The sequence below is a fragment of the Aricia agestis genome, chromosome 11 (assembly GCF_905147365.1).
Source record: "Aricia agestis chromosome 11, ilAriAges1.1, whole genome shotgun sequence".
NCBI lineage: Eukaryota > Metazoa > Arthropoda > Insecta > Lepidoptera > Lycaenidae > Aricia > Aricia agestis.
Window position 1 is genome coordinate 4,523,305 of NC_056416.1, and position 26,263 is coordinate 4,549,567.

The window sequence follows — 26,263 nt, forward strand, 5'->3', positions numbered from 1 at the left end:
TGTTTCTTTGTTTGTTTGAACGCGCTAAGCTCAAGAACTACTGGTCCGATTTGAAAAATTCTTTCAGTGTTGGATAGCCCATTTATCGAGGAAGGATATAGGCTATATTTTATCATGCTAATACTAATAGGAGCGAAGAAATAGAGGAAAGTGTGGAAGAAGCGGAGGGAGATTGGAGATACTAATTTGAATCTGGGACAAGGAACGTTTTTTGTCCCGGAAAAATGTGCGGTTCCAACACAATATACTTTTCTGATTTGCGCGTAAACGACTCAATCGATGTACGGGAACAACTATAAACTGAAGTCCACGCGGACGAAGTCGCGGGCAACGGCTAGTTTTTCATAATTAAATTACATAAATAAATCACCTGTTCTATCACCCTTACGGAAATTAAAATCTCTATACCATATTTCATTTAATTAGTTCGGTGGTTTAGGCGTCAATAACAAGTAACAGGCGGATAATAGTTGCTATAACTTATAAGTTATAACTGATGTCCAGTCGGCGGATAGATTATATTGATGTGTTTTAAAAAAGGCGTAACCTTGTGATATTCAAATTGTCTCTGCAACTCCTGGATAATAACATTGCTATAGCGGTATTTTACGTGAAAATTGTGAAAACAAGTAGGTACAACTATAATTGTAAATCAAAAGCCAGGGGCAGATGGACATTTATGTATTATGGAGATATAGGTCAGTACCCGCACCTTTTTAGTCATTTTATAAAAGCTTTATAAAATGACGAAAAGGTGTTAAAGGTGCTAAAGTGTTCGTATTTTAACGAAAGTACGAACACCTGTACGCTGTACCACTCGATACATTCTAAACTCTAAGGCGCTTTGCAGACAACGGGGCGGGGCGGGGCGGGCCGGTCAATTTCACCGCGTACAACCGTCGAAGTCTGCGGCTGCCCGCGCCGCGTACACAAAGTACACGCTATCTGCGTTATTGCATGTAAACTGGTTTGTGTGATCCACGGCGGGCAGCCACGGACATGCGCTGCCAGTGCCCGCCGGGTACCTTCGGCGCGGTGTTTTCCCGGCGTGTGCGTTGGTAATATAGGATTCCCCTTGTGCTATCGCTCGCGGCGAAATTGACCGGCCCGCCCCGCCCCGTCGTCTGCAAAGCGCCTAAAGAAACAACAATCCAAATTCCATCACCTTTAACTTTACCTCTATGGGGACTTGTTCAGAAAAACTTTCGTTTTTTTATAAAATTAGATAGGTCAGCCAGCCCATGGCTCTTACTCAACATAATCTTACAGAGAATTTCCCATAAAAAGCGTACAGAAAAATACTACATGGAAATGTTCAATGTAAAGAATACCTAAGTGTTGTCATAATTAATACAACGCAAAAATATTGTAACCAGAATATCGAGTCATTTCAACTACAATTAATTTACAGGAACGATTGTGGAAACTGCAAAGAGGTGAATGCTCGCGCTTAACTCGAATTGACCACGGAATGTTAAATCTGGACCCATATTCTACGTTTGTAATTCTACATTGATATAAGCTGCTGTGATGCAGTTCGGATTTCATCACATTTCGGACATCACAAAGGCTTTAAAAATGGTTTAGCACTTGTCCTGCTAACTATAATTATTGTTCCGTCACGTACCCTTAAAATAAGACAGAAGTGGTGTCAAGAAAGTCAAGTAAATAATAATTAATTATCAATTTTAATTTTTGTGTTAGCGACATCAGTTAGCAGCAACTTTGTATGCGCACATATTATGTGATCGAAGGCGCACGTTTTTTTTTTTTTATGAAATAAGGGGGCAAACGAGCAAACGGGTCACCTGATGGAAAGCAACTTCCGTCGCCCATGGACACTCGCAGCATCAGAAGAGCTGCAAGTGCGTTGCCGGCCTTTTAAGAGGGAATAGGGTAATAGGGGAGGGTAGGGAAGGGAAGGGAAGGGAATAGTTGAGGGTAGGGAAGGGAATAGGGTAGGGGTTAGGGGATTGGGCCTCCGGTAAACTCACTCACTCGGCGAAACACAGCGCAAGCGCTGTTTCACGCCGGTTTTCTGTGAGAACGTGGTATTTATCCGGTCGAGCCGGCCCATTCGTGCCGAAGCATGGCTCTCTCACGTATGAACGTTCTTTATTCTAACGTCCGAAAAAATATAATAATATGTCTAACTAACAACAACCACTTTTACAATGCTTCAGCGTTGACATTGACATCTAATTAAGTTCTATAAAGCGAGACTACATCAGTAATGTTGCATTTTAAAGTAGAATCAGGGTCCTGTAACTCGAAACGTATTTCATTTATATGTCAATTTTTACGATGTATTCACAGAGTATTATTTTTTTATATTGCAATCGAATTACAGCTGTCTGCTCTTTTTAATCTACTGCGCTGAAAGGATTATCGATTATGTATTTCGGGTGTGGAGGGCACATCTTAAGTCCACAAAGATCATATTTTGACTTTTCAGATCACTTTGAGAAGTGCCCTAGGGATGATAAGGCTGTCTTGGGACCCGCAACAAAATTGATCTTTGGTTGGAGAGAAGAGAAACAAAAAACCTACATCTTAGTCAGATTATCTTTGTCTTACTCTAACACATTGCAAAAGTCTTAACATGGATAAAGACAACAGCCGCCGCGAATTTTGTGTTCTCACTAAACAATTCCAAATGGTTGTAATATTATTATGCCTTAAAAATGTTAAGGGCCTTGTAAAAATACAAACACGAAAATTTGTTAGTATGTAATTACAAGATTTATAAAAGGCGAAACTTATTAAGAAATTTATCCGAAATATTGCTCTTAAAATTTCAAAGGCGTTTATTAAAAAGTTGAGGATCTACCAACGTACCAACAAAATAATTTCCGGTATATTTTGTTGTTAGTTGATCTCTGCAAATACTTTAAACAAAGTTGGTAACAATTAATTACTACCAGAATAATATCTCGCTAAAAACGCTAGATAAGAGCGCCTGGATCGATTAGGTACGCTTAATATTTTAGTCTTTAAATAACATACTTGATACTATTGAGTGTGTTAAAGAAATGAAAAAATGCTAGCATAATAATAACACTATTACCCTAATTAATAATAATAATTATTATTGGTGCAACACAACAACAACTGCGCCAGAAGCTAGGCCTGAATCGTGTGATGAAAGTTTGTAAAAAGAGTTTCTGAAAATTGTTATTAAAACGTCTGAAATACCAGATTCCTGCTGGAAAGGTGTTAACTCCTGATGATTGTGCAAAACAACGTTTACCAGCCTGCCTAGCATACGCCAACTAGATATCTCACTCTCGAGATAATTAAAAACTAAACGTCTCATAATGTCAAAATCTAGACATTATCTTGACAAAACTTTATAAAAATGTGTTATTTCGATGATAGATCTACGCAAGAAAAAATGTTTGTCATGCTAGGGTCAATAGAGGTGAAGATACAAACCATCAAACATCGAGAAAATATGTAGAGTGTGATATCTCGTTGGCGTATGCTAGGCAGGCTGATCTGCAACTCGTAGGATAAGATAAAAATATAATCTCATGTTATACCTAACCGACATTATTAATTTTAACTCAAATGAAAAAGCGGTACCTTATGGTGTTGACAGCTGGGTTTTGTTAAAATGAACATTCCCACAAAATAAATGTACTTATTTAACAAAAACAAAAAAAAAAATGTTATCATTTTGCCTACACTGTTTCGAAATGTGGGTCTAATTATTTCAGTAAATTACTACGTAGGTTACGGGGGCAGGACAGTTGATGTGAACGTAAATTTTATCAACTTATTTTATTACCAAAAAGTGAATGTTACTAATATGTTTTAATATAATTAATGTTTTGTGACAATCACGGTTTCCTACAAAAATTCCAGTCAATAACAAAGAATGCAGTAAAATGCCTAAATTATTTTCTAACCTACAACAAGGCTTCTTTTCAATTACCTTAGAAATTTAATCAGGTCGCTGTTAGCGAAGTTTCTCAATGAAAACTTAGAGTTTATAACTTCACTTAAGACATTGAAAATCTTAATCTAAGCTGCATAACACCAAGTTATAATTATTTCTAGTAAAGATAACTTGCAGTGAAGGTTGAAACCTTTTTTTTTACATGGGGAAATGCATTACGCATCCCCGGCGGATTGGGGAATCAGATAATTGTTTCATTAGCAGAAGGAGAAGTTATAATATTATTTGGTCCTATGACCTGCTATGTTCCCCCTTTGTCCGGACATCCATGTCATTAAAATTTGGCTGTCTCCCGCTTTGCTTGCGGAGGGAAATTGGATATCTCCTACTTCTCCTACATTTCTTCTGATTAATTTCGTTGCGGGTCCCAAGACAGATTTAGCTTGTCCCTCGGGCATCCCTGAGATCATGTCATAGGGTTTTCGTGGTTGGTTACCACTGTTGATCCTGGCGACACAGGAGTTGCAGTGGTGGGAATATGTGGTGGGCCTCTTGCCCGTTAAAAAAAACTGCTATGTTTGACATAATTCTCCCGAATGGGGTATACTGCAATGCTTTCACACTTGAGGCAGCACCAGTACAGACAGTAAACAAAAAGTTTTGTTCAACGTTTGACAGCGTTTCTGAAAAATATATCTATTATGATTTCAGTCGAATTATTTACTGTACTTATATTATGCTAGTAGCGCCCTCTGCGGGGATAAAATGCTCGCTTTGGAGAATCGTATAATGAATCATAATATGATTCACTTTTTTAAAATCCCAAAATGCAAGTCTGCTCGCAAGTTGCAATTCATTAATTCATACTAATTTGACATTTGTCAGTTTGACAGTTTTGACAATTCATTTGCTGAATTGATTGAGAGGAATTGCATGTGACCATTTTTGCTTAATATTCCCTATATAATAGTAGTAAAATCTGCCACCTATACTTACAATATTTTTTTCTGACTTTCATAAATTCTTTTTTAATAAAATCTGAGAATGATACTAAAAATCCTGGAGCAAAAAAGATTGAATACACCTGAGAAATTTCATCCATCCGGAACACGTCACTCTATAAATATGCTAGCCTGGTTTAGGAAACCTGGACTGACTGACCGCCTGCAAGTAACCGCATAACGTAAAAAACAAAATGGTGCGTGTCGTGTGGATGCGTGTCGTGTGGATGTGTGTGTGTGAATTGTTTTAGATAAAATAATAAACAAAATGTTTTTGTGTGCAGGAGGAGTTAGATGCTGCGCAAGTTCAAAGTAAGTTATTTAAAAAATATATAACCAAGTAAGATATTAAAAAAGGGGAAATTATATTCGAGTTATTAAAAATGCTAATAAATCCATTAAATTATTTGATAAATATAAATATAAATAGGATAGGAAAGGATCAAACTTAGAATTGTATGTGTTTTGAATTGTTTTACGATAATCGAGTAGTTATGTAGATTTAGAAGCATTTTATTAATGTTCGTAAAGTAATAATTGAAATAAAAAATGAAACTGTCAAGAATTATGTATTGCCACTTTAAACTTATTTTAAATTTAACCATTTACCGTCAGTAAAAACGTGAAACATGCAAACTAATAGTTAAAAGTAGCACGAGTACTATTAAGTAGTTATATTTAAGCTTTAAGTATAGTTATTTTAAGAAATTTTAAGAAATTACTAATTAGTAATAAGGCCGCAATTGTGTGTTACCTGTGTTTTAAAAATGTCTTTTATTTTAAATTGTTATAATATGTGTGCACAATAAAGAATATTTATCTTATTTTGAAAGCTTTTTTCCCATAAAATTTCCATGAAGTTTCCCATAAAATAAATCGGTACAATTTAATTTAAAGTACACATACATGCCCTTAAATTATTTTTTTATCTATGACGTATTAAAAGTAGAGAAAAGAAAATATTAAAAATTTTGGAAAGTCTACTATTTTTAAAAGTATAAGAATTTTCTATTTCTGCTGTTCTTTTTTTATTTTTGTCGGATCTTCTGGAGTGCAAAATGTTGTTTTTAACAAGCTTTTATTAGCTTGGGCTGTATGTTTGCAACGGCATCTTTGAGCACGTTTTTAACTATCTCCAGCAATCTAAACTTTGCATACATATTAAGAGCCAATGACAATGCAATAATTTGGTTAAAACTAAAAAAAAATAAGGAATGCGTGCTTTTTTGTTTTTTAAATAAGTTTTTTTATACAGTCTTGAAAAGGGCGTTCGATGCTTTCGACCGCGACCACAAAGGCCAGATCAGCACAGACTTCATCGGCACCATCCTGGAGATGATCGGCCATATGCTGGATGACGACGACCTGAAAGAACTCATTGCGGAGTACGATAAAGATGGTAAGTTGAAATTCATACTTACTAATACTATATTAAATTGACAAAAAATGTTAATTAAATCTAGAATAACCAGGGGGGTGAGCCAAAATCTTTTCATTTTCGCTTCGTTATAATTTTGGCTCACCCCCCTCGTCTCGTTTGTAACGAGATAACTGAATTAAAGTGATTCAACAATACCAATTTTATAAAATATGCGAAAGTGTGTCTGTCTGTCCTTACCGTTCTTACCTCTTCACGCCCAAACCGCTGAACCGATTTTGCTGAAATTTGGCATAAAGATACTTTGAGTCCCGTGAAAGGACATAGGATAATTTTTATCCCAGAAAAATTTACGGTTCCTGCCCGATAAACGAATTTTGGCGCAACGGAGTTGCGGGCGTCATCTAGTTTGGTAATATAATATATTATTATATTTTCCTTAGCCTTAAACTTTAGAGATAACCTTTAAACAAAATCGATTTTCAGGCAATTGTTGAAGTTTTTTTTTTTTATAATAAGTTCCTATGTTATAATCCTTATTACAGGGATAATTAAGTTATTATAGGTCTGTGAAACTAAGCATTTTCAGTTACTTAGGGCCTGTTTCACCACTTACTGATAAAGTAAATGGTGAAACAGGCCTTATCTCCATACTCTATCTTTCAAGTTAGGTTGTGGATAGCCTATCCGACACTGATCAGGAAGTTGTGAAACAGGCCCTAAAAATTGTGTTTTTCTTTAAACTCTAAGTAAAGCTCGGTCTCCCAGTTACCTACAAAAAAAATATATCAATAAACATAGAAGTCACTTGATTTATAGTTGAAACCAAATGTTTTACCTTATGTACCAGCCGACAGATCACAATTAACACAAAATTTGCATGATCCGACCAAATAACGTTGGTTTGTCAACTGCTTACTACGAATAATAAAAACTATAGGAATCAATGTCCTCGATGGTACTTAAAAATATCTTGGGAATCATTTCTCCCGCAAAAAATTGCTTATGTCCATTTCCGTTATTAGTCCAGTAGTGTTTTTTTTTTTTTGCAAAACTAATAGATCTTTATTTATTCCGCTTCCGCTATCCATGTAGTATGTACCACCTGAGAAGTCCTTAAGGCCCAGTAGTCCCTAAAATAAAGAGGTCAATGTCTGTCAGTACGAATATCGACGTTAAGGACATTAAAATAACATTCATATCAGCGCGCCTTGTACAGTGGCTGTTACGCGCTCGCCGCGTGCCTTGATAATAGAAAATAGGAGTAAAAACCTTTTGTTTTTAGTATTACACAAATCAAATATATCAAATCGTTTACGTTAGGTTACGACACATATACTACATTTTTCGTTTTTTCTAGAAAGTGTGTAATTTAACCATACAATGATTTAATTATGAAAAACAGCGATATAACAGTCATCTTTGAGATTTTTTCTATCGAGCAGAATTTTTCAAATTGTGTATTGATATACCTTTGCGTATAGGAAATTTTCTCAATTTTAAAATGGTATTTATTTTATACTTAAATAATGACATTTCCTTTACTAAAAACTTGTTTTAAATAACCCATTTTACGTAGTTGCAACAACCACAGCGCCTTAAAAAGAAGTTATTTATTTTAATCAAAATTTTGAAAGAATTATTTAGCTGACTCTAGTTTAGTCTAAATATTCGTATAATTAATGCGCAAAAATACCACAGAAACCCTGAATAGTATTTGCACTCACAACAAGAACGTTTCCAAGCAGTTTTTTGTTCAGCCGAGTTTGATTAGAGTCAGCAAAGTTTTTACAGTAACTAGCAAGTAGAGCGAAATGTTATCTTGCTCTACATTCCACATTGTTATCGCTAAAAAAACTGAACCAATTATCTCAGCGTTTGATATTATCCTTACGCTATTTGAATATCAAAGAAACGTGATATTTATAGGTGTATATTTATTATTTATAGGACTATTGAAGTTTTGGCTTGCTTATTATTTTGTTTAAAAAAACTACTTTGGATGAAACGTTTGTATAGAAATATTATCTTGTATCTTTAAACGAGCAATTCTTGTATATAATATATGTTTCATATAAGTAACTGGAATCTCGGAATCGGTTCCAACGATATCTAAGTTTTGCCTATTGTGTTTTTGACCAAACAATTAGAAACGTTCGTATATACAGGGTGTAACAAAAATAAGTAATAATACTTTAGGATGTGTACGTGTTCCTTGTAGAGAGTTCACTGTGAAAGTAGCAGCGCTGTAAAACGAAAAATTTTTTTCACTTTTGTATGGGCAAGGGTCCGAGCGTCACGAGTTTCCCCATACAAAAGTGAAAAAAATTTTGGTCTTTCAGCGCTGCTACTTTCACAGTAAACTCTCTACAATGAACACGTACACACCCTAAAGTATTATCACTTATTTTTGTTACACTCTGTATAATTGAACAGAAAAGTCTTTATTTGTGACACATCAAAAATTTGTAATATTTTATTTTATGCATGATTTGTGATTTTGGACAAAAAAAAATACGTTACTTTAACTTACTACAAGTTAATGAAATGAAATAGTTTATTAAATCAAGTTACATATACTCATTTGTTAGTAAAGGCTTATAAATTATATTAGTAACATTATCTTTTATGTTTAAAAAATAATAATAATACATATTTGTAAGTACGTAATAATAATAATGTTTTACCATCGCAATTAAAATGCTGATACCCAAGTATGAATGTTGCTATGATTTTTTTGTAGGAAATTGTAGAATATCTTTGTGAAAAAGTCGGTTAACAAATTAAGTACGTGTGCGATACGAAGCTTATCAGAGTTTATCGTGTAAAGTCATAACGTTATCAAAACATGAAGCGAGCAAAGCAAAGATACTGAAATTAAAAGTAAACAAGCTGAATTTTACAAACAAAAATTTGTTACATAGAGCGGTTTTAAAAATTACATCCATACAAGGTACTTACTTACTAATATTATAAATGCGAAAGTGTATCTGTCTGTTACCTCTTCACGCCCAAACTGCTGAACCGATTTTGCTGAAATTTGGCATGGAGATGCTTTGAGTCCCGGGAAAGGACATAGGATTATTTTTATCCCGGAAAAATGTACGGTTCTCGCGAGATAAACGAGTTTTGGCGTAACAGAGTTGCGGGCGTCATCTAGTTATTTATAAAGACACAAGTAATTTCAAAGTGATTCATGACGTAAAAAATTTAATTTTTGGATTTGGATGTATTTTTTTACTGTAGAATTTAAGTGTATGTAAGTAATTTTAGCTCTACATTTGTTATAGTAGTAACGTCCCACCTTTTTTAGGGTTCTGTACCAAAAGGATAAAAACGGGACCCAATTAGTGAGACTTCGATGTCTGTCCGTCTGTCTGGCTGTATTCCAGGCTGTATTTCAAGAAACGCTATAGCTAGACTTCTGAAATTTTCACAGATTGCGTATTTCTGGTGCCGCTGTAACAACAAATACTAAAAACAAAAACAAGTTTATATTTAATAATTTGTATCCCATACAACAAACGTAATTTTTTGTACACTTGTAATTTTCACAAAATCTTCAATTATACGTGTACTTTAATAATTCATATTAGATTAAAAATAAAATAAATAATTATGTGGCGCTCCCATACAAAAAAACACAATTTTTTCCATACTTTCGCTGTATAACGGTACGGAACCCTCCGTGCGCGAGTCTGACTCGCACTTGGCCGATTTTTTTTACATCTAATGCGCATTAGATGTACCTAATAGGTGTGGTTTGTAGATAACAAAATTCTGTATTCTGTGAACTCTACATTCTAACTTTTGTCTAGCTTTGCTCTACCTTTGAACCTAGTTCGTTAGGTAAAACAAAGATGGCGTTTGTAACTTGTTTCTATCACCTGGCATAGATGGCGCTAGTTATACCATAAGATAAAAATTCATGTTATTCTGTACTTTAGAATTCAAGCTAATATTATTATTACTCGTATCTCATAAAAGTTAAAACGAAAAAAAAGGAGAAAGAAAATAAAAACAAAAATTTAAGCCTCGCCGCGACAATGTGTTCACATTGCCGTGACCAGGATTCGAACCTGGGTTACTACGGCCACAACGTAGGGTCCTAACCACTAGACGATCACGGCTATCGAGGCACTGAATATTGTGGCGAATTTTTGTAACGCATTCCACGACCAAGCGTTACACAGTAGATGTCTTTTTTTTATGAAATAAGGGGGCAAACGAGCAAACGGGTCACCTGATGGAAAGCAACTTCCGTCGCCCATGGACACTCGCAGCATCAGAAGAGCTGCAGGTGCGTTGCCGGCCTTTTAAGAGGGAATAGGGTAATAGGGGAGGGTAGGGATGGGAAGGGAATTGGGGAGGTTAGGAAGGGAATAGGGTATTTTGGGCCTCCGGTAAACTCAATCACTCGGCGAAACACAGTGCTAGCGCTGTTTCACGCCGGTTTTCTGTGAGAACGTGGTATTTCTCCGGTCGAGCCGACCCATTTGTGCCGAAGCATGGCTCTCCCACGTAAACGTCTTATAAAATATTGTATAATTCTCAGGAATTTTTGGAACGCATTTTCTTAGGGCCTGTTTCACCACTTTCTGATAAAATGCTTAATTGGCTATTCACAACTTTTTTGACAGATTCTCCATACTTGATCTGTCAAGTAAATTGGTGGATTGCCTGATCAGGAAGTGGTGAAACAGGCCCTAAAAGTAGAAGTCTGATAATGTGTATTTTCTTAGGCACTGGAATGTTGGAGTTCAAGGACTTCTGCTCTCTGGCATCCAGGTTCATGACGGAGGAAATGGATGAGGAGGCCCTTATAGCAGAATTAAGAGAAGCGTTTAGGTTATACGACAAAGAAGGTAATGGATCTAGTTATTTCATAAGAAAATTATTAATAGCATGTTACTTCGTAAATTATAAACATACCATACGTAAAAATGTCACAATTATTAGATTTTTCTACTACTCTACCTAAATGTATACAAATTGTAAGTAGAGCAAGAAAATCATTTTTAATTTTTTTATATTATGTACTTATACTATATGCATACTTTTTTCATTTTTAATATTAATGTTTTATATTTTGCATACTATAAACATTGCTTGCTATTTATAAAACATGCTTTTATAACGACTCCATATTTTTTGTCTTACCTGGACTTTAAAGTATGTACTAACTACCAGCAGAGAAATTGATACCTAGGAAGATGGAGGACCTTCGTAATTGACAAGGCCAGTCAAACAAACTACGACTAACACTGACTAATTGACATTAAAGCCATCCAAATGTAACGTGAGTCCGCCATCTACCTATGAGTCCCTAATTGTCTAGAAAATAAAGACCACGGCAGCGTGTAGAGCCAAGTTCAAGATCTCTTAACCTCTGTTCAGGTAACGGGTACATAACGACGGACGTGCTGGCTGAGATCTTCAAGGAGTTGGACAATACGCTGACAGCAGAGGAGATCGACAACATGATCACAGAGATCGACTCTGATGGTTCAGGGACTGTGGACTTTGATGGTACGCCATTTTGATTTCGTTTACAGCAGTCTTTCCCAAAGTGGGCGATAACGCCCCCTTGTGGGCGCTGAAGATCTATAGGAGGGCGGTGTAGTCCCAGAAAAAATGGGGGCGTTGTGTAGAGACTTGGGGGTGATTTATTTCATCTGGATGTATTTTAAATTGAAACAAGGGGGCGCTAAAACATAAATTATTATCAAAGTGGGTGGTAGACAAAATAAGTTTGGGAACCCCTGGTTTACAGTAATAGAACACTAAAAAAGCAATGATACTTTAGGCTCTAAATTTAAAGAAATACATGGTCACTGTGAAAGTAGCAGCGCTGCAAGAGTTATTACTTATTTTAGTTGTTAGGGTTAAAACGGGACCTCATTACTAAGACTTTGCTGTCTGTCCGTCAGTCCGTTTGTCTATCTCCAGTCCGTATCTCAAGAACAAGTCATCGATATGTAAGCTGCAATAGATTGGGTAAAGGATTATATTATTAAGGCTAAAAAACTGAATCTACATCAGTTAGATTTAAATCAGTTGCCTTCAAATCATAATGCCTTACCTTAATAACACCAAAACCCAAGCAAATCAATAAATTATGATTTTTTTACTTGCGCCCTAGCTGTAACCAATGCTGCCCTACCTCAAGTCTGACTCTAGCTACAGCCCTGGTTGATATAGGTATACTTACATTAATTCTAAAAAGAAGTATTTTCTTGTTTCAGAGTTCCTAGCTGTAATGACAGGAGAATAAGAACAAATCCTAGAATCTAGATTGTATTTAGCTTAAGAAAAACTCTTTTGTTTTGGCTTAACTCTTTCTGGCCATTTAGTGATCAAAAAGAGTTGAGTTTTGCTGTTTGCTACAAATTAAAATTACCTCTTAGGATAAATTATATTTTTGTATGTGTATATTTTGGTATGAGTGATAAGCCAATTGTGATACTATGTGATATGACTGCATGCAGTTTTTTATAATAAAATGAAAAAATCAAGCCATTTTTTATTCAATATCCTTTACTATGAACATAATATTTAATGAGGAAGTCGTGTATGTCACGCTTAAAGCGCTGAACAGAGTCAGATGATAAACTTTAGAACCACGAAAATACATAGGACTTTCGTGGTTCTAAAGTTTTTCTTGTGGCAAAATTATAAAGCAGCGCTGACAACGTTGTCTACGTACGTGTACTAGTTCTCTCTCATCCGAATACCTATAATTATTAAAATTAAGAGAAAACAACCTCGCAACAGCCTCATGATAATGAAATTGATAATATTACGCCCTAATTGAAATAAACAATTTGTAAGCAATAATATGTTTTATGATTATTGCCTAAGGCGGAGTGCACACTATCATCAGAACGACAAATAATATGATTGGGTGTTGACAATGATTGGACATAAGTATCGATAATAAGACTAATTCCATATTATGATCGCAAGCAAGCAAACGGGTTTCATATTGGGGACGGAAATGGAATAACTTATTGAAATTTTAAGATAGGCAGTGAAATAAAACCAGATACTTGAATAATATTAGGTATGTATCCGAAAACTTTGCCTAGCAACTAATATAAATAATTTTTATCTAAATATTACCTAAATTAATAAAATAAAATTAAAACAGTGTAAGATTTACATGATATTATTTTGTAGACCTGCACGATTATTTTTATATTATAATATTGCCTCCATAATAATCAGACAGGAAAGATAATTATAATACCTTTTAGAATAGTTGTACAAATTACGTTTATATGATAATATTCTTTATCACGTTAGAAAAAAAAAGAAGACAGCTGTCAAAAATCAAAATCAGAATAATATGTCAAATTTATGTCAAAACCTGTAGTCAAAACTCAAAAAGTTTCGACTTGCGAACTTCATTATAAAACAAACAAAACATTTTTTTACTATTTATTGTAATTGGACATAAGACGTATCAATGACCAAAACTGTAAGCATCAAGTAGAACCAGTCTAAAGGCATTCTTGAGACATAAAATATTTTCGTTATTATAACATAATTTATAATGCGATAACACAAGTGTACTCTCGTCTTAACATCATAATGGATTGTGGGAATTCGCGTAAACATTCTGATTACGCGTTTCAGAACTTTTATTGTATGAATTTCGTTCCAGCACTCACTCTTTTACTACATTTATATAATTTCCGCGCGGCTAATGCGTAAGGCGTGACTTTTTATCAGGTGATAATATAGTAAATCTAGGCTCTAATTCTATTATGTTGTTACGAGAACTTTTATTAGTATTTAGTAACAGTTTCCTAGTAGTTTACTGAATTAAGTAAGTTAGGTCGGATTTCTTTGACAACTTACGTGGCTCAATGAGTGTGTTCTAAGAGCAGGTAGGTACACATATTTGGGCGCCAGTAACGCGCGCTTACTGTGTACGCTTTAATAGAATCTGGGGTTCTCAAAACGCGCATTAGTAAAGCGCGCGCTTCAAAACGCCCAATAGCTTTGTCCACACTGTGCCTTTTTCTGTTCGTCAAGGGCATGCGTTATAAGCGCAATCAACAGCGAACGTAAGGCATACCCTCTGACCGTATCCAAAACTTCAAAAATGACAATGTTGACGTTGCCTTCGTTGACGTATTCAATTATTGAATGCGCCAAAACGAAAGTTGAATGAAATAAGATAAAAGCCGGTAAAAACATACGTAAGCATTAAAAATGTTCCATGAATGTTATATGTAGACTCGTAAAAACACTGAATTTTGTAGATTATAAACGTAAATTCATTTTTGATGAACACAATATGAACCTAACCTATTAAGATGACGAAAATTGAAGACGAAATAATGTGGACATAACTATTAGCTATGTCCACACTGTGCACTTTCATCTTCAATTTTCGTCATCAACTTTCATATTGGCGCATTCAATAATTAAATGCGTCAAGGAACGCAATGCCAATATTGTCATTTTTGAAGTTTTGGATACGGTTAGAGGGCATGCGTCGCGGGCATGCCTCACGTTCGCTATAGACTGCGCTATAACGCATGCCCTAGACGAACAGAAAAAGGCACAGTGTGGACAAAGCTAATGTGTACCTGCTCTAAAAGCCGGGGGACGCGGGTGCAGATTCCCGCTGACCGAACAAAAAATTGACATTGTTCCTGGGTCATTAAAATATGTGTTTAATATAATAAAAATCTTAAATAGATTATGTATAGTATAAAGGTATTAAATATATTATTTCTGTCGTCTGGTACCCGTAACACTAAGGTTAGGTACCTAACTCAGCAGTCAGCACAGGGCCCGACTTGCTTGGTCCATAAATTGAAAGCATAATGAAAGAATTATACATTACTAGGTGCTAAATCTGCAGTGACCTGACCAAAGGTCTACTCCGGATTTTCTCTAATAGATTCCCATGTAGCAGGTGCAAAACCGCTAAGACATCGTTGCGGTCATTTTTGTAATGAGCAGTAAATTAAGTAAAAGTGCGGAAATGCTGCACATTTTCTCTTGTTACTGAGATAAGTGAGAACTTATCTTACGGATATGTGGATGTCTAATGGACAATTATTTATTTTCCTGAAGATTACATTCTACTGTGAGAATATGTGGGTACAAATAAAAATCTTAAAACAGAGCGAGGTGCTAGAAATGAAGATCTTAAAACCGAGCGATTATTATGAGGATACACCAAGGGCGAGAGAAATTGAAAATAGATATTTGAAAATGTATTGCTGTCTCATCAATCTCAAGGGTCCCACAGCAGAGCGCGATAGAGACAACACGACAAAAGATAAAAAAAAAAGAACAGAAAATCTTCGATTCGTTGTCCGCTGATTCCTTCTCCAAAACTTAACCGATTTAAGTACTTTTTTCATTAAGAATTAAAGCAAGGCTTGAACTGTGTTCCTGTGTTTTTTTTTGTATATTTTAGCCAGTTTTGTTTTCTGGGTGCTTGAACACAGAGGAAAAGCTGGCCATTTTTTTGGGTGTTTGGACGTTCTTATCTTTTTTTATAATAAAATTATGAAAAAAAGAAAACTTAGGGACATGCCAATAGTGGCCATAGATATTCAGGAAAAAAATCATAACTTTACCGGCATTATCCAGGGAGGAAACAGGGGACAACGTTTGTATGGAAAAATGTGGTCTCCTCTTATGCTCAGCCAGGTCGAAGCCCACATATTATTTCAGCTGTTGAAAATTTCAATGGCGCGATGCAGACTTCTGATCCTTGTTAGTCACAATTTGGTTAGGCAATCAAAAGCACTAGTCAATAGATGAACTCCGGTCAAAAAAAACTTAAGAAAACGAACATGAGAGAAAAAACTGATACAATATAATACATATTATACAGCGGGGCTAAAATGGTCGCTTTGGAGAATCATATTATGAATCATGATATGATTATTTTTTAAAAATCTCAAAATGCAGTTCTGCTTGCAATTCATGTCTAGTAATTCGTACTAATTTGACATTTGTCAGTTTGACAGTTTTGACAATTCATTTGCTGAATTGATGGAGAGGAATTGCTAAACGTCACCATTTTAGCCCCGCTGTACACAATACATCAAGACATTGGCTAGTGTGACAAGCAATAAAGGACATAGTAGAATAATAAACAAAGTATAAGCAATTAAAATAACAAATATGTTGGCAAGCGTACGAAATGCCAAATGGAAATAGATGGACTGAAATAGTTCAGCTTCAATGTGTCCAAACGCACCGGATGGTGGAATTCTAGGCGCCAGTGTGCCAAATCGCTCGTCAAATAAATACCAATACGACGACATTGGACTTGCACTTTGAGAATGAAAAGGCCAAAATATTTACCCTCGACGAAAACAAAAGGGTGTTCACTTCTTAGTATGACGTAATAATATAATGTGTTTTTCCCATAAAGTTAATATACTTACCTAGCGGAATAGAGCAACAATCTCGAGCTGTCAAACGAAACCGAAATTGGTTTTCATCTGTGTGAAAAATATGTGTACTTATACACTTACACAAGCATGATTGAACATGAATTCTATGAGATTAAATTGTCAACGTGCGGCACGTGCCAACTGGACGTCAAAAAAAGAGTGCTGCTGTCATCATAAAGTTAATATACTGTATCACACGTCTCTTTTTACCACGCAGTGTTACTGATAGTGACATCTCTCTTGCTCAGGCCTTTGTTTTGCTCAGGCCTTTGTTTCTCTATTCCGCTAGGTATATTAACTTTATGGTTTTTCCACGGTATGATGGCGTTGTAGATGGTTGTAGCATCCAAACAAGTGTTCTTAGGCTATAATTCATCATTATCTATTCGCTTACCACTGGCAATATGGGATTTACCTTTTAAGAGTTTACATACATGTTGGTCGGTCTTGCTTGAAATGTATTGAACTGGGCGTTTAAAACAATATAGGGGATGAAAGAGAGCCTTTTGAAATTGACATGAACCGTGTAGCGAATAGCAAATAAAATTTATGAAGACGTCAAAGGACAAATTTTCCACCTTTCACTCGGATAGATAAAATAATATATTTTGTCCCTCCTTTGTGTGTATATTATGAATCATAATATGATTCATCTTTTTAAAATCGCAAAATCGTCAGTCTGCTTGCAATTCATGTCTAGTAATTCGTACTTTGGAATTCGTCAGTTTGACAGTGTTGACAATTCATTTGCTGAATTGATTAAAAGGAATTGCTAAATGTGACCATTTCAGATATTTCTAGGGGTTTTTAGGAAGGACAGACACATTTTCGCATTTATAATACTAATTTAGGTTGATCATCACGTCAAAATATCCATTGCTTAATCCTTAAAAGAATGCCGTGGGTCGTAACCATCGTAGCCCATTAAGATTTTTTAGTATGTGATATTAATCCGGTGGTTTTTTTGATTGCACAACCATATACGCTCACGAAATGCAGTCGGATTTTCTAATGGTCAGATATTTTAATGAAGGAAGTCTGACAAATTATTTCAAATTGACTATTCGGTATTAGTAATCAGTAATGACCATTTGCTTAATTAACGACGTGATAAGCCACTTTTTGTCGCCATTTTTCTCGCCTATGTTTGTTTATTGGGTGTGTGAACTGTACTCAATGGATGTCGCCTGGTTTCTAACTGCCGCGCTTAGAGTTTGTAATTAAATGAGGATTTTAACTTAAGATATGCCCAATACATTATCTGTCAAACTCTACATTAAATTGAAGTTTATTCATCATTCCCCAATCAATTCCCACAATTGAGGTATATAAGGTATTAAAAAGGCAACTAATAATAATAAAACCATTGCTATTGCAGAGATAGACTCCTGTAAATGAGCCATCACATAATTATTAATTAGATTTATAGGCAGATGGCGGGCCTATCCGATTATGTCAAGACTTAGGAAATGCAATCCCTCAACATAATTTCAATCCCGGTATTTGCGGGACTGAACCATCACAATCCCGCTGGATCCCGGTATTTGCGGGATCCCGCAGGGTGGACTTTAACATTTAAAATAAATCGTTACTTTACTTGATAGAACTCGTTTTATTCTTAGAAACTGAAATTGTTATTTTTTAAGTGTCCGACAAAGTTTGTTTTTAAATTTTGTCGGACTCTTTTTTTTACAAGGGTTTATTATTACTTGATACTTTAGATATAAAAAAAACTTAATATTTTCTTTGGAAATGGCTACGTAATATAATTTAGTTAAAAAATATAAAAAAAACTGCCTATTTATTTTCATCTTTTATCAAAATTATTATTTTTCCCGAAAAAATGTACCGTTCGATTCGATAAAATAAATGGCGCTACGGAGTTTCGGGCATCATCTAGCTGTAGCATTATCCTTTCATCTGTCACGAATTACTGTCAAACCATTTTCAAAATTACTTTTGAATAGTCTAAGCTAAGTACTCACATACGGTTTTGCACGATAGTTTTACTCCAAATCGAGCAATAACCACCGTGTGGACCGCAAAACTGACAGCCCGAAGGCTCGCTTCCCTTGATGGCTTGATGGAATCAAAATATATATTGTCAAATATGTCATTTCCTTCGATTCGGAGTAAAACTATCGAGCAAAACCGTGAAAATGTATACGTGGGAGAGCCATGCTTCGGCACGAATGGGCCGGCTCGACCGGAGAAATACCACGTTCTCACAGAAAACCGGCGTTTCGCCGAGTGAGTGAGTTTACCGGAGGCCCAATCCCCTACCCTATTCCCTTCCCTACCCTCCCCTATTCCCTTCCCATCCCTACCCTCCCCTATTACCCTATTCCCTCTTAAAAGGCAACGCACCTGTAGCTCTTCTGATGCTGCGAGTGTCCATGGGCGACGGAAGTTGCTTTCCATCATATGACCCGTTTGCGCTTTTGCCCCCTTATCACATTAAAAAAAACCGTATGTGAGTACTTAGCATAATAAGACGCCCATTTTGGGCGCTTGACAGACGAGCTACTATTATATAACTACTGCTACTACACACCTACTACTGGCACTGTACTGCTAGGCACTACGTGTAACAATATAATAAGTTTACACAACGGTCGTCACGTTGTTGAACCGCTGCAGGTGAGGTCAGCCCACGTCCGCCTGGCCGCTACTGATCAAGATTATGTTGTTACTTTTCTTTGCGTAATACCTTAATTAGAGCCCTTTGGCCATGGGCGTACCGAGGGGGGGGGGGGGGCAGGGGGGGGGGGCATGCGGCCACCCCCTGGATCATGTTGACGTCCCTACTAAGTATATTATTTAGTACTTTCATCTATAAAAATTAAAAATAATAAAACGAATTTTTGCCATTTGTTTGCAATACAATATTTTTACAACTAAAAATTATTTTTTATTCTTTATAAACACCTAGCTTACAAAAAATCTGATTTGCCCCCCCCTGGCCCAGAACGTGGGTACGCCCATGCCTTTGGCTTATAATAAACTAAAGAAATAAGCATAGAAAATTTTGTAATTGTAGACTTGTATTTGAATAAGAGGTATGGACGGTAGATATCAAGGTTCAGGTCAAAATATATAGCAGCTCTTAATAACGTGTTGATAAGAGCTATCCATATTATACATTCAGAAAACAGCATCAAAATAATAATACCCTCCATACCGGTTTCGGTGACGGTGGCCGGTTTCATTGAAACCAAGCCAGGTACGCAGGAGTAATTTTGGAGTGACCAAGTGTGTGCGCAGTACACAAGAGCACTCTCTATTCCTTTACTCTCATAGCCCAGTGGGACGGAAGACCGACACGACCGGCGAGAGATCAGGCGCAGGACCGACTTTTTACATGCCCATCCGACGCATGGATCATCTTACTTGTCAGACAATCAGGTGATCAGCCTGCATTGTCCTAACCAAACTTGGAAATAACATGTTTCAAACCCACGACCTCCGAGTCAAGAGCCACGCTCTAAACCACTGGACCACGGAGGCGTCAAAATATGATAGAGTAATCTATCAAAATATGATAGATTACTCAAAACGGTAGATATAATCATATTATAGACTACATCGGAATGCTGTGATATTTTAAAATTTAAATCGATGAATAAAAAAGTTGCATTAAAATCGGAGATGATAATATCAAAATCTGGAATAACTAATATTTTATAATGTATGGGAATGTACTTTTTTAATCCTAAATAATTTAACGTCCTTTAAATTAAAAAAAATGTAAATTAAAATATAGAATACTGCGGGGTGTGTAGTTTTTAAGAGCCCATATGACCCTAACTTGACTATATACTTTAACCTAGATCTCAAAATCTGTAAGGTCTATAAAACAGATTTTTTGACACAAGTAACTTCAGTTCATAAAGATTAAATGCTCAAGACGAAAACTCGATTACTCAAAATATGCTCGATAGTTTCTTTTTTTACAAAAAACCTTGTTTTAGACACATTTTTGCTTGGATCTTCGAAGTTTGCTGTCTTTTCTTTAATATTTTTTAATATCTAAAAAGGTATTGATAAAACCTATATTTGCTCAAAACACTTTTATCATAATCATTATAGTTCGTCTTTTATTCAAGTAAAACTAACTCGGCGATGATTCCGCGCCGTCCTTTTTCACCTGGCATATGAAAGACGGGCGTGAGTGTGAGGAGAGAAGGACCATGTTTGATTTTTAGAGTCAGGTGAGCACTTAATAATAATATATAACTTTAACACCATGTTAAATGTATGTGTGAGTTGTAACAACATTAAAACATTTTCACGAACTTGTAAGACAAAACAATTGTCGCAACGCAATTGTTAAAATATTCATAGCAAAATAAGCGACAAGTGTTGTTTTTGTAGTATTTTTATCGCGACAGTAATATGCATATGACAACATTGGCACATACACTCGCGTGATAAAGTTCAATTGATTAAAAAATATTATAATTTTTAACTTTAGCAGTTAGCTAGCTCTTTAATTCCACATAATATTACGAGTATTAGTGTTAAATAAGTTTACACGTGTCCATAATGTTATGTAGTTAATGAAATAAAATTTTACTTATCTTAAGGAAATTGTTATTAAATTGACGTGAAATTTTCATCGATTTTCGATTTCAAAGCTGATAGTACATGATGTAATCATAATAATATTATGCGCAGTTGGAATTTTAATGTCAATTTGGTAAGCCATCTACATGGTTCTACATTCTACAACCACAGTGGATAATACGCAAGTATGCTTTAATACCATAAATGCGAAGCTGTCTTAATCCTGCACATTCGACGTCGACGATGGGCAACAAAGTTACACGATTGTATTCGCTTGAATTGTATAAATAATATTGGTGACCTATCGTTAGCCCCCGATAAAAACGGTACATAGGTTACATCGGGGCACCCATAAGGGTTTCCCTTTTTTGCGTTGGGGGAATGACCACCGAGGTATGTGAGACTCCCCGGGGCGGACGTAAGATCCGCACTCGGGACTACCCACTAAAACCCCAACAGTGTTCCTGCTCCTGAAGGTGGAACTACGGGGAACGCGTTATACGCGACCGCAGACCCTCCACATAAAGGTTGCCCCTGCGCATCAAAAAAAAAAAAAGAGGTCACATAAAGTACTGCGGCTTATGTCACTTCTTGGTTTAATTTCTCTAGCCTTCGTGTTTAAAAGGAGAGCACAACAAGAATACCCAAGTCGGCACAGATCAAACTACAAATAAAAAAAAAATTAACCACTTGTCTCCACAACAGTACAATTGGATTAAGTCAATGTCTATTGTGGTGTACAAGGTGATTTTGCGAAACAGTGGTATCGAGACAGAAGCGGTCGTTCCCAGCCATAATGGGCGTTTGTCATGCTTTTTACGAGAGGACCGGTGGCGCAAGCGTTTCGCAGACCGGCGCGGTTGACGGACTATCGATGTTAGGAGGTCTCACTTTTTTATTAATATGTAATTATCGGTACAGTTGCGGTCAGAAGTGGTCCACAAGATGACCTAGAGCAGAAGTCACGTGACTTAAGGTATAGGCCATACACGGGACAATCATCGTAACGATTTATCTCCTCGATGTTAAAATCGAACGACAAATTGTACGTGTGTAGCAATATCGCAAACGATTTTACGTTCAAAAGATCGATTGGACGATTTTCTTGACGATCGATCGAAACGACCAATTGTGCCATGTATGGGCACCTAGACTAGAGTGTACTTACTCTGAAGTCAGAATATTTATGTCGTTGTCACATAGGCTCTGCAAATTCAATAAAATATTTTGTAGTGACTTGTTCTATTTTTGGGCCATCACAAGAATGTTTTGAAGAATATTTTGAATGAAATTGTAACTTGTAAAAATTTGAGCACCGCTGAACCGATTTGGCTAATTTTCAGTTTCTAAATCATACGTGGGAGAGCCATGCTTCGGCACGAATGGGCCGGCTCGACCGGATAAATACCACGTTCTCACAGAAAACCGGCGTGAAACAGCGCTTGCGCTGTGTTTCGCCGAGTGAGTGAGTTTACCGGAGGCCCAATCCCCTAACCCCTAACCTATTCCCTTCCCTACCCTCAATTATTCCCTTCCCTTCCCTTATCTTCCCTACTCTCCCCTATTACCCTATTCCCTCTTAAAAGGCCGGCAACGCACTTGCAGCTCTTCTGATGCTGCGAGTGTCCATGGGCGACGGAAGTTGCTTTCCATCAGGTGACCCGTTTGCTCGTTTGCCCCCTTATTTCATAAAAAAAAAATTGAGAAGACCAATTCATAAAATATGTATTTTAATGTGCAAGTTAGGACTATAAACTGATTTCAATACAGCAAAAACCGTACAAGTAACAACCAAATAAAATTGGTCCACAAACTTACATTGTACAACAAAATTGATTCATAAATCTGCTGAATTGAGAACATGATTTGTGGGCCGTTTTCTGGACAAAACATCGGTTCTTAGGGTTGCCAACGTAAAATTTTATAGATCCACTCCTACAAAAATCCAAAAAATCGTAAGCAGTATTCCTATTTTTGGAAAAATCTGCGGAATGGCAGCGTATCCTAGTCTTTTGTTTGTTATTATTGTATTAGTTATTGTATGTTTTATATTTTTCTGTAAACTCAGGATAATATACGCAAGTGTAGAGGATATTTTATTAGAAGTTTTTTATAATGTAATTATCGTACTGTTCGTTTTCCTAAATAAATAAAATAAATAAAACAATAGTTGATTTCATTACAAAACTCATTTTAAAATTACCCCAAGCAATCCCAAATTATATTTGACTGAGCTTTTTGTCTGAGCACTATCTAATAAAATTATAATTGTACGTTTTTCTTGTAAAATATAGTATTTTAGTGCCTAAACGTTTTGTGGAAGAAAAATTTTGTTGCTAGCCCTGTTCCCATCGTGTCGCAAGTTCCGATCGTGACTTACCAGATTTTGTATAGAGTGCCCGGAAGCGACTAACCCACTTATTTTTATAAACTTAATATCTCATATTTACTGTACAAAAAAGTCAATTTCACCCAATGTGTAAAATTCGTAGTTATGAAAATATAAAAGAAAACGTCGATACCAATTCCTATGAACGCCGATTCTGATACTTCGAACATAGATCATTTAAGACCACGGTTACCATAGATCTTACTCAAGTGCTAGCACATGCTTATAATAATATCCAGTAAGACATCAAATATCATAATGAAATTCGAGGTATATGAATCGGGCTTCAGGAAGTAAGTAAGAACTAAATAGCACCATACTTCTAGAATCATAGATAAACTCTCACAAGACATTAATAAGCCATAGTACTTTATGTGACCTCTCTTCACTTTGTAATAAACTTCTTATAACAATAATTTTGTTCATAACAAGTTTATTCATTTCTTTTCAATAATCGTTTAAGAGCTCACCTGACTCTAAATATCAAACATCGTCCTTCTCTCTTCACACTCACGCCCGTCTTTCATATGCCAGGTGAAAAAGGACGGCGCGGAATTATCGCCGAGTTAGTTTTACTTGAATAAAAGACGAACTATAATGATTATGAAAAAAGTGTTTTGAGCAAATTTAGGTTTTATCAATACCTTTTTAGATACTAAAAAATATTAAAGAAAAGACAGCTAACTTCGAAGATCCAAGCAAAAATGTGTCTAAAACAAGGTTTTTTTTAAAAAAGAAACTATCGAGCATTTTTTGAGTAATCGTGTTTTCGTCTTGAGCATTTAATCTTTATGAACTGAAGTTACTTGTGTCAAAAAATCAGTTTTCTAGACCTTACAGATTTTGAGATCTAGGTTAATGTATGTAGTCAAGTTAGGGTCATATGGGCTCTTAAGTAAAACCAAGTACCCAACCAATTTATTGTCATTTAATAGAGTCAAACGTATTATATCAGAATAAGTAATTGATGTAATTTGTAGTAGCATGTACGCCACATTTCAAATTGGCAGTAGATAAAGGTTGCAGAGAAGCCAATATATTATCTTTTATCACAGTGCCAGAAGTTTTAAATGTTATAATATGTCAAGTTTGTTACTGAATTTATTAGTTCGAATAAAAATTTTAGATCTCAATATTTGATATAGCCTATCTACTTTGATCTAGCCTTGATGTCACATTTTATCCGTCTACCAAATGGAGAATTATTGTCTTTAAATTCAGTAAGTCCAGCCTTCTTTTGTCTTTGTCTGCCTTCTTTTGTCTTAATTTAACTTTGTAGCATTTAATAAGCTTTATAAGTTTTATAACAGTTGGAATATATCCTTTCATCTGTCACGAACTGTCAAAACATTTTCGAAAATACTTTTGAATCGTGTTTTTGTGTCCCGGCCCTTACTCTAAGACTGAGTAAGGGCCGGGACACAAAAACACGATACGACGTCGTGTCATGATGCGACGTCGTGTCATGGGAATCCACGACGAGCATCGTAAAAAATCTACGACGCGACATCGTGACGTGCCACGATATACGGCACGACGTCGCGTCGTAGAAACTCACGTAGAAATTCAAAGATGAGTTTCTACGACGCGACGTCGTACGATGTCGTGTCGTAGTTTTTTACGACGCGCGTCGTAGATTCCCACGACACGACGTCGCATCGTGAAACGACGTCGCGTCGTGATACGACATGACGTTGTGTCGTGTTTTTGTCCCGGCTCTAAGACGCCCATTTTGGGCGCTTGACAGACGAGTTATTATGAAAAAACACATATTTTGTGACCTACTTATTACTTAACTCTAAGCTCTAATGATAGTGTTCAAGAAATCAAAATATCTATACTTCGTTTTCAAGCTCTGAGCATAAGATACATTTCATGGTTTAAATGTTTCTTCAATAACATATTAATTAGTATTATTGATTAGTATTATTAATTAGTATTATTAATTAGTATTATTAATTAGTATTATTAATTAGTATTATTATTGATTAGTCAAAATTTTCCCATGATTGAATTCCCATTTCAAAGGAGATTAATAACAAATGTCGTGTCGTACAATCGTTGTATCTTATTAATCGTATCGTGCGTACCATGTAAACCTACTGTTAATCGTGCCACGCGCTTTTACGCTGGTATTATATTTGCCAGAGAATTTTGTTTCTCATTTATTTTAGTTATGGCGATTTAAATTTAGAACGTTTTTAAATAAAGTAGATTTATCAGTGACCTTTGGATTAGCATTGATCAAAATATTATATTCGATTTAAATATATTTTTGAACTTGAAAAATAAAATATTACGTTCTATAAATGCACGGGATGGTAATTAACACTTCATTAGGCGCGCGTTCTACGATAGTAGAACGCTTATGCATTTTGTGGAATATTATCGGTTACTCAAGGTCTGTCACATACACAGTCTTATTATTCTTCTATTACAAGACAATGAACATATTTAGTGCCCTTGCAGCGACCGATGCGTCCGCATGCCGGAGAAATTTGACGCCAAAAAGAAATTTCTACAACTGTAGAACGCGCGACTACTCGCGCGACAATTTTTTCGCGAACTGCGGTCGATGTTTATTTGTTGTAAGTA

The 26,263-nt window shown here is 35.8% G+C and overlaps 1 protein-coding gene and 1 non-coding gene across 2 annotated transcripts; one reads left to right on the forward strand and one right to left on the reverse strand.

The window, feature by feature from the left end:
• Positions 1 to 4,993: 4,993 nt before the first annotated feature.
• Positions 4,994 to 12,606, forward strand: LOC121732079 (troponin C, isoallergen Bla g 6.0101-like). Its single transcript, XM_042121865.1, has 6 exons — positions 4,994 to 5,099; positions 5,187 to 5,214; positions 6,158 to 6,301; positions 11,023 to 11,145; positions 11,678 to 11,809; positions 12,526 to 12,606. The coding sequence occupies exons 1-6, from the start codon at positions 5,097 to 5,099 to the stop codon at positions 12,552 to 12,554; spliced, it is 459 nt and encodes a 152-aa protein (XP_041977799.1). The 5' UTR covers positions 4,994 to 5,096; the 3' UTR covers positions 12,555 to 12,606.
• On the reverse strand, positions 10,339 to 10,410 carry Trnah-gug. The gene has a single exon. It is a non-coding gene; the product is annotated as a tRNA-His (tRNA).
• Positions 12,607 to 26,263: the final 13,657 nt, after the last annotated feature.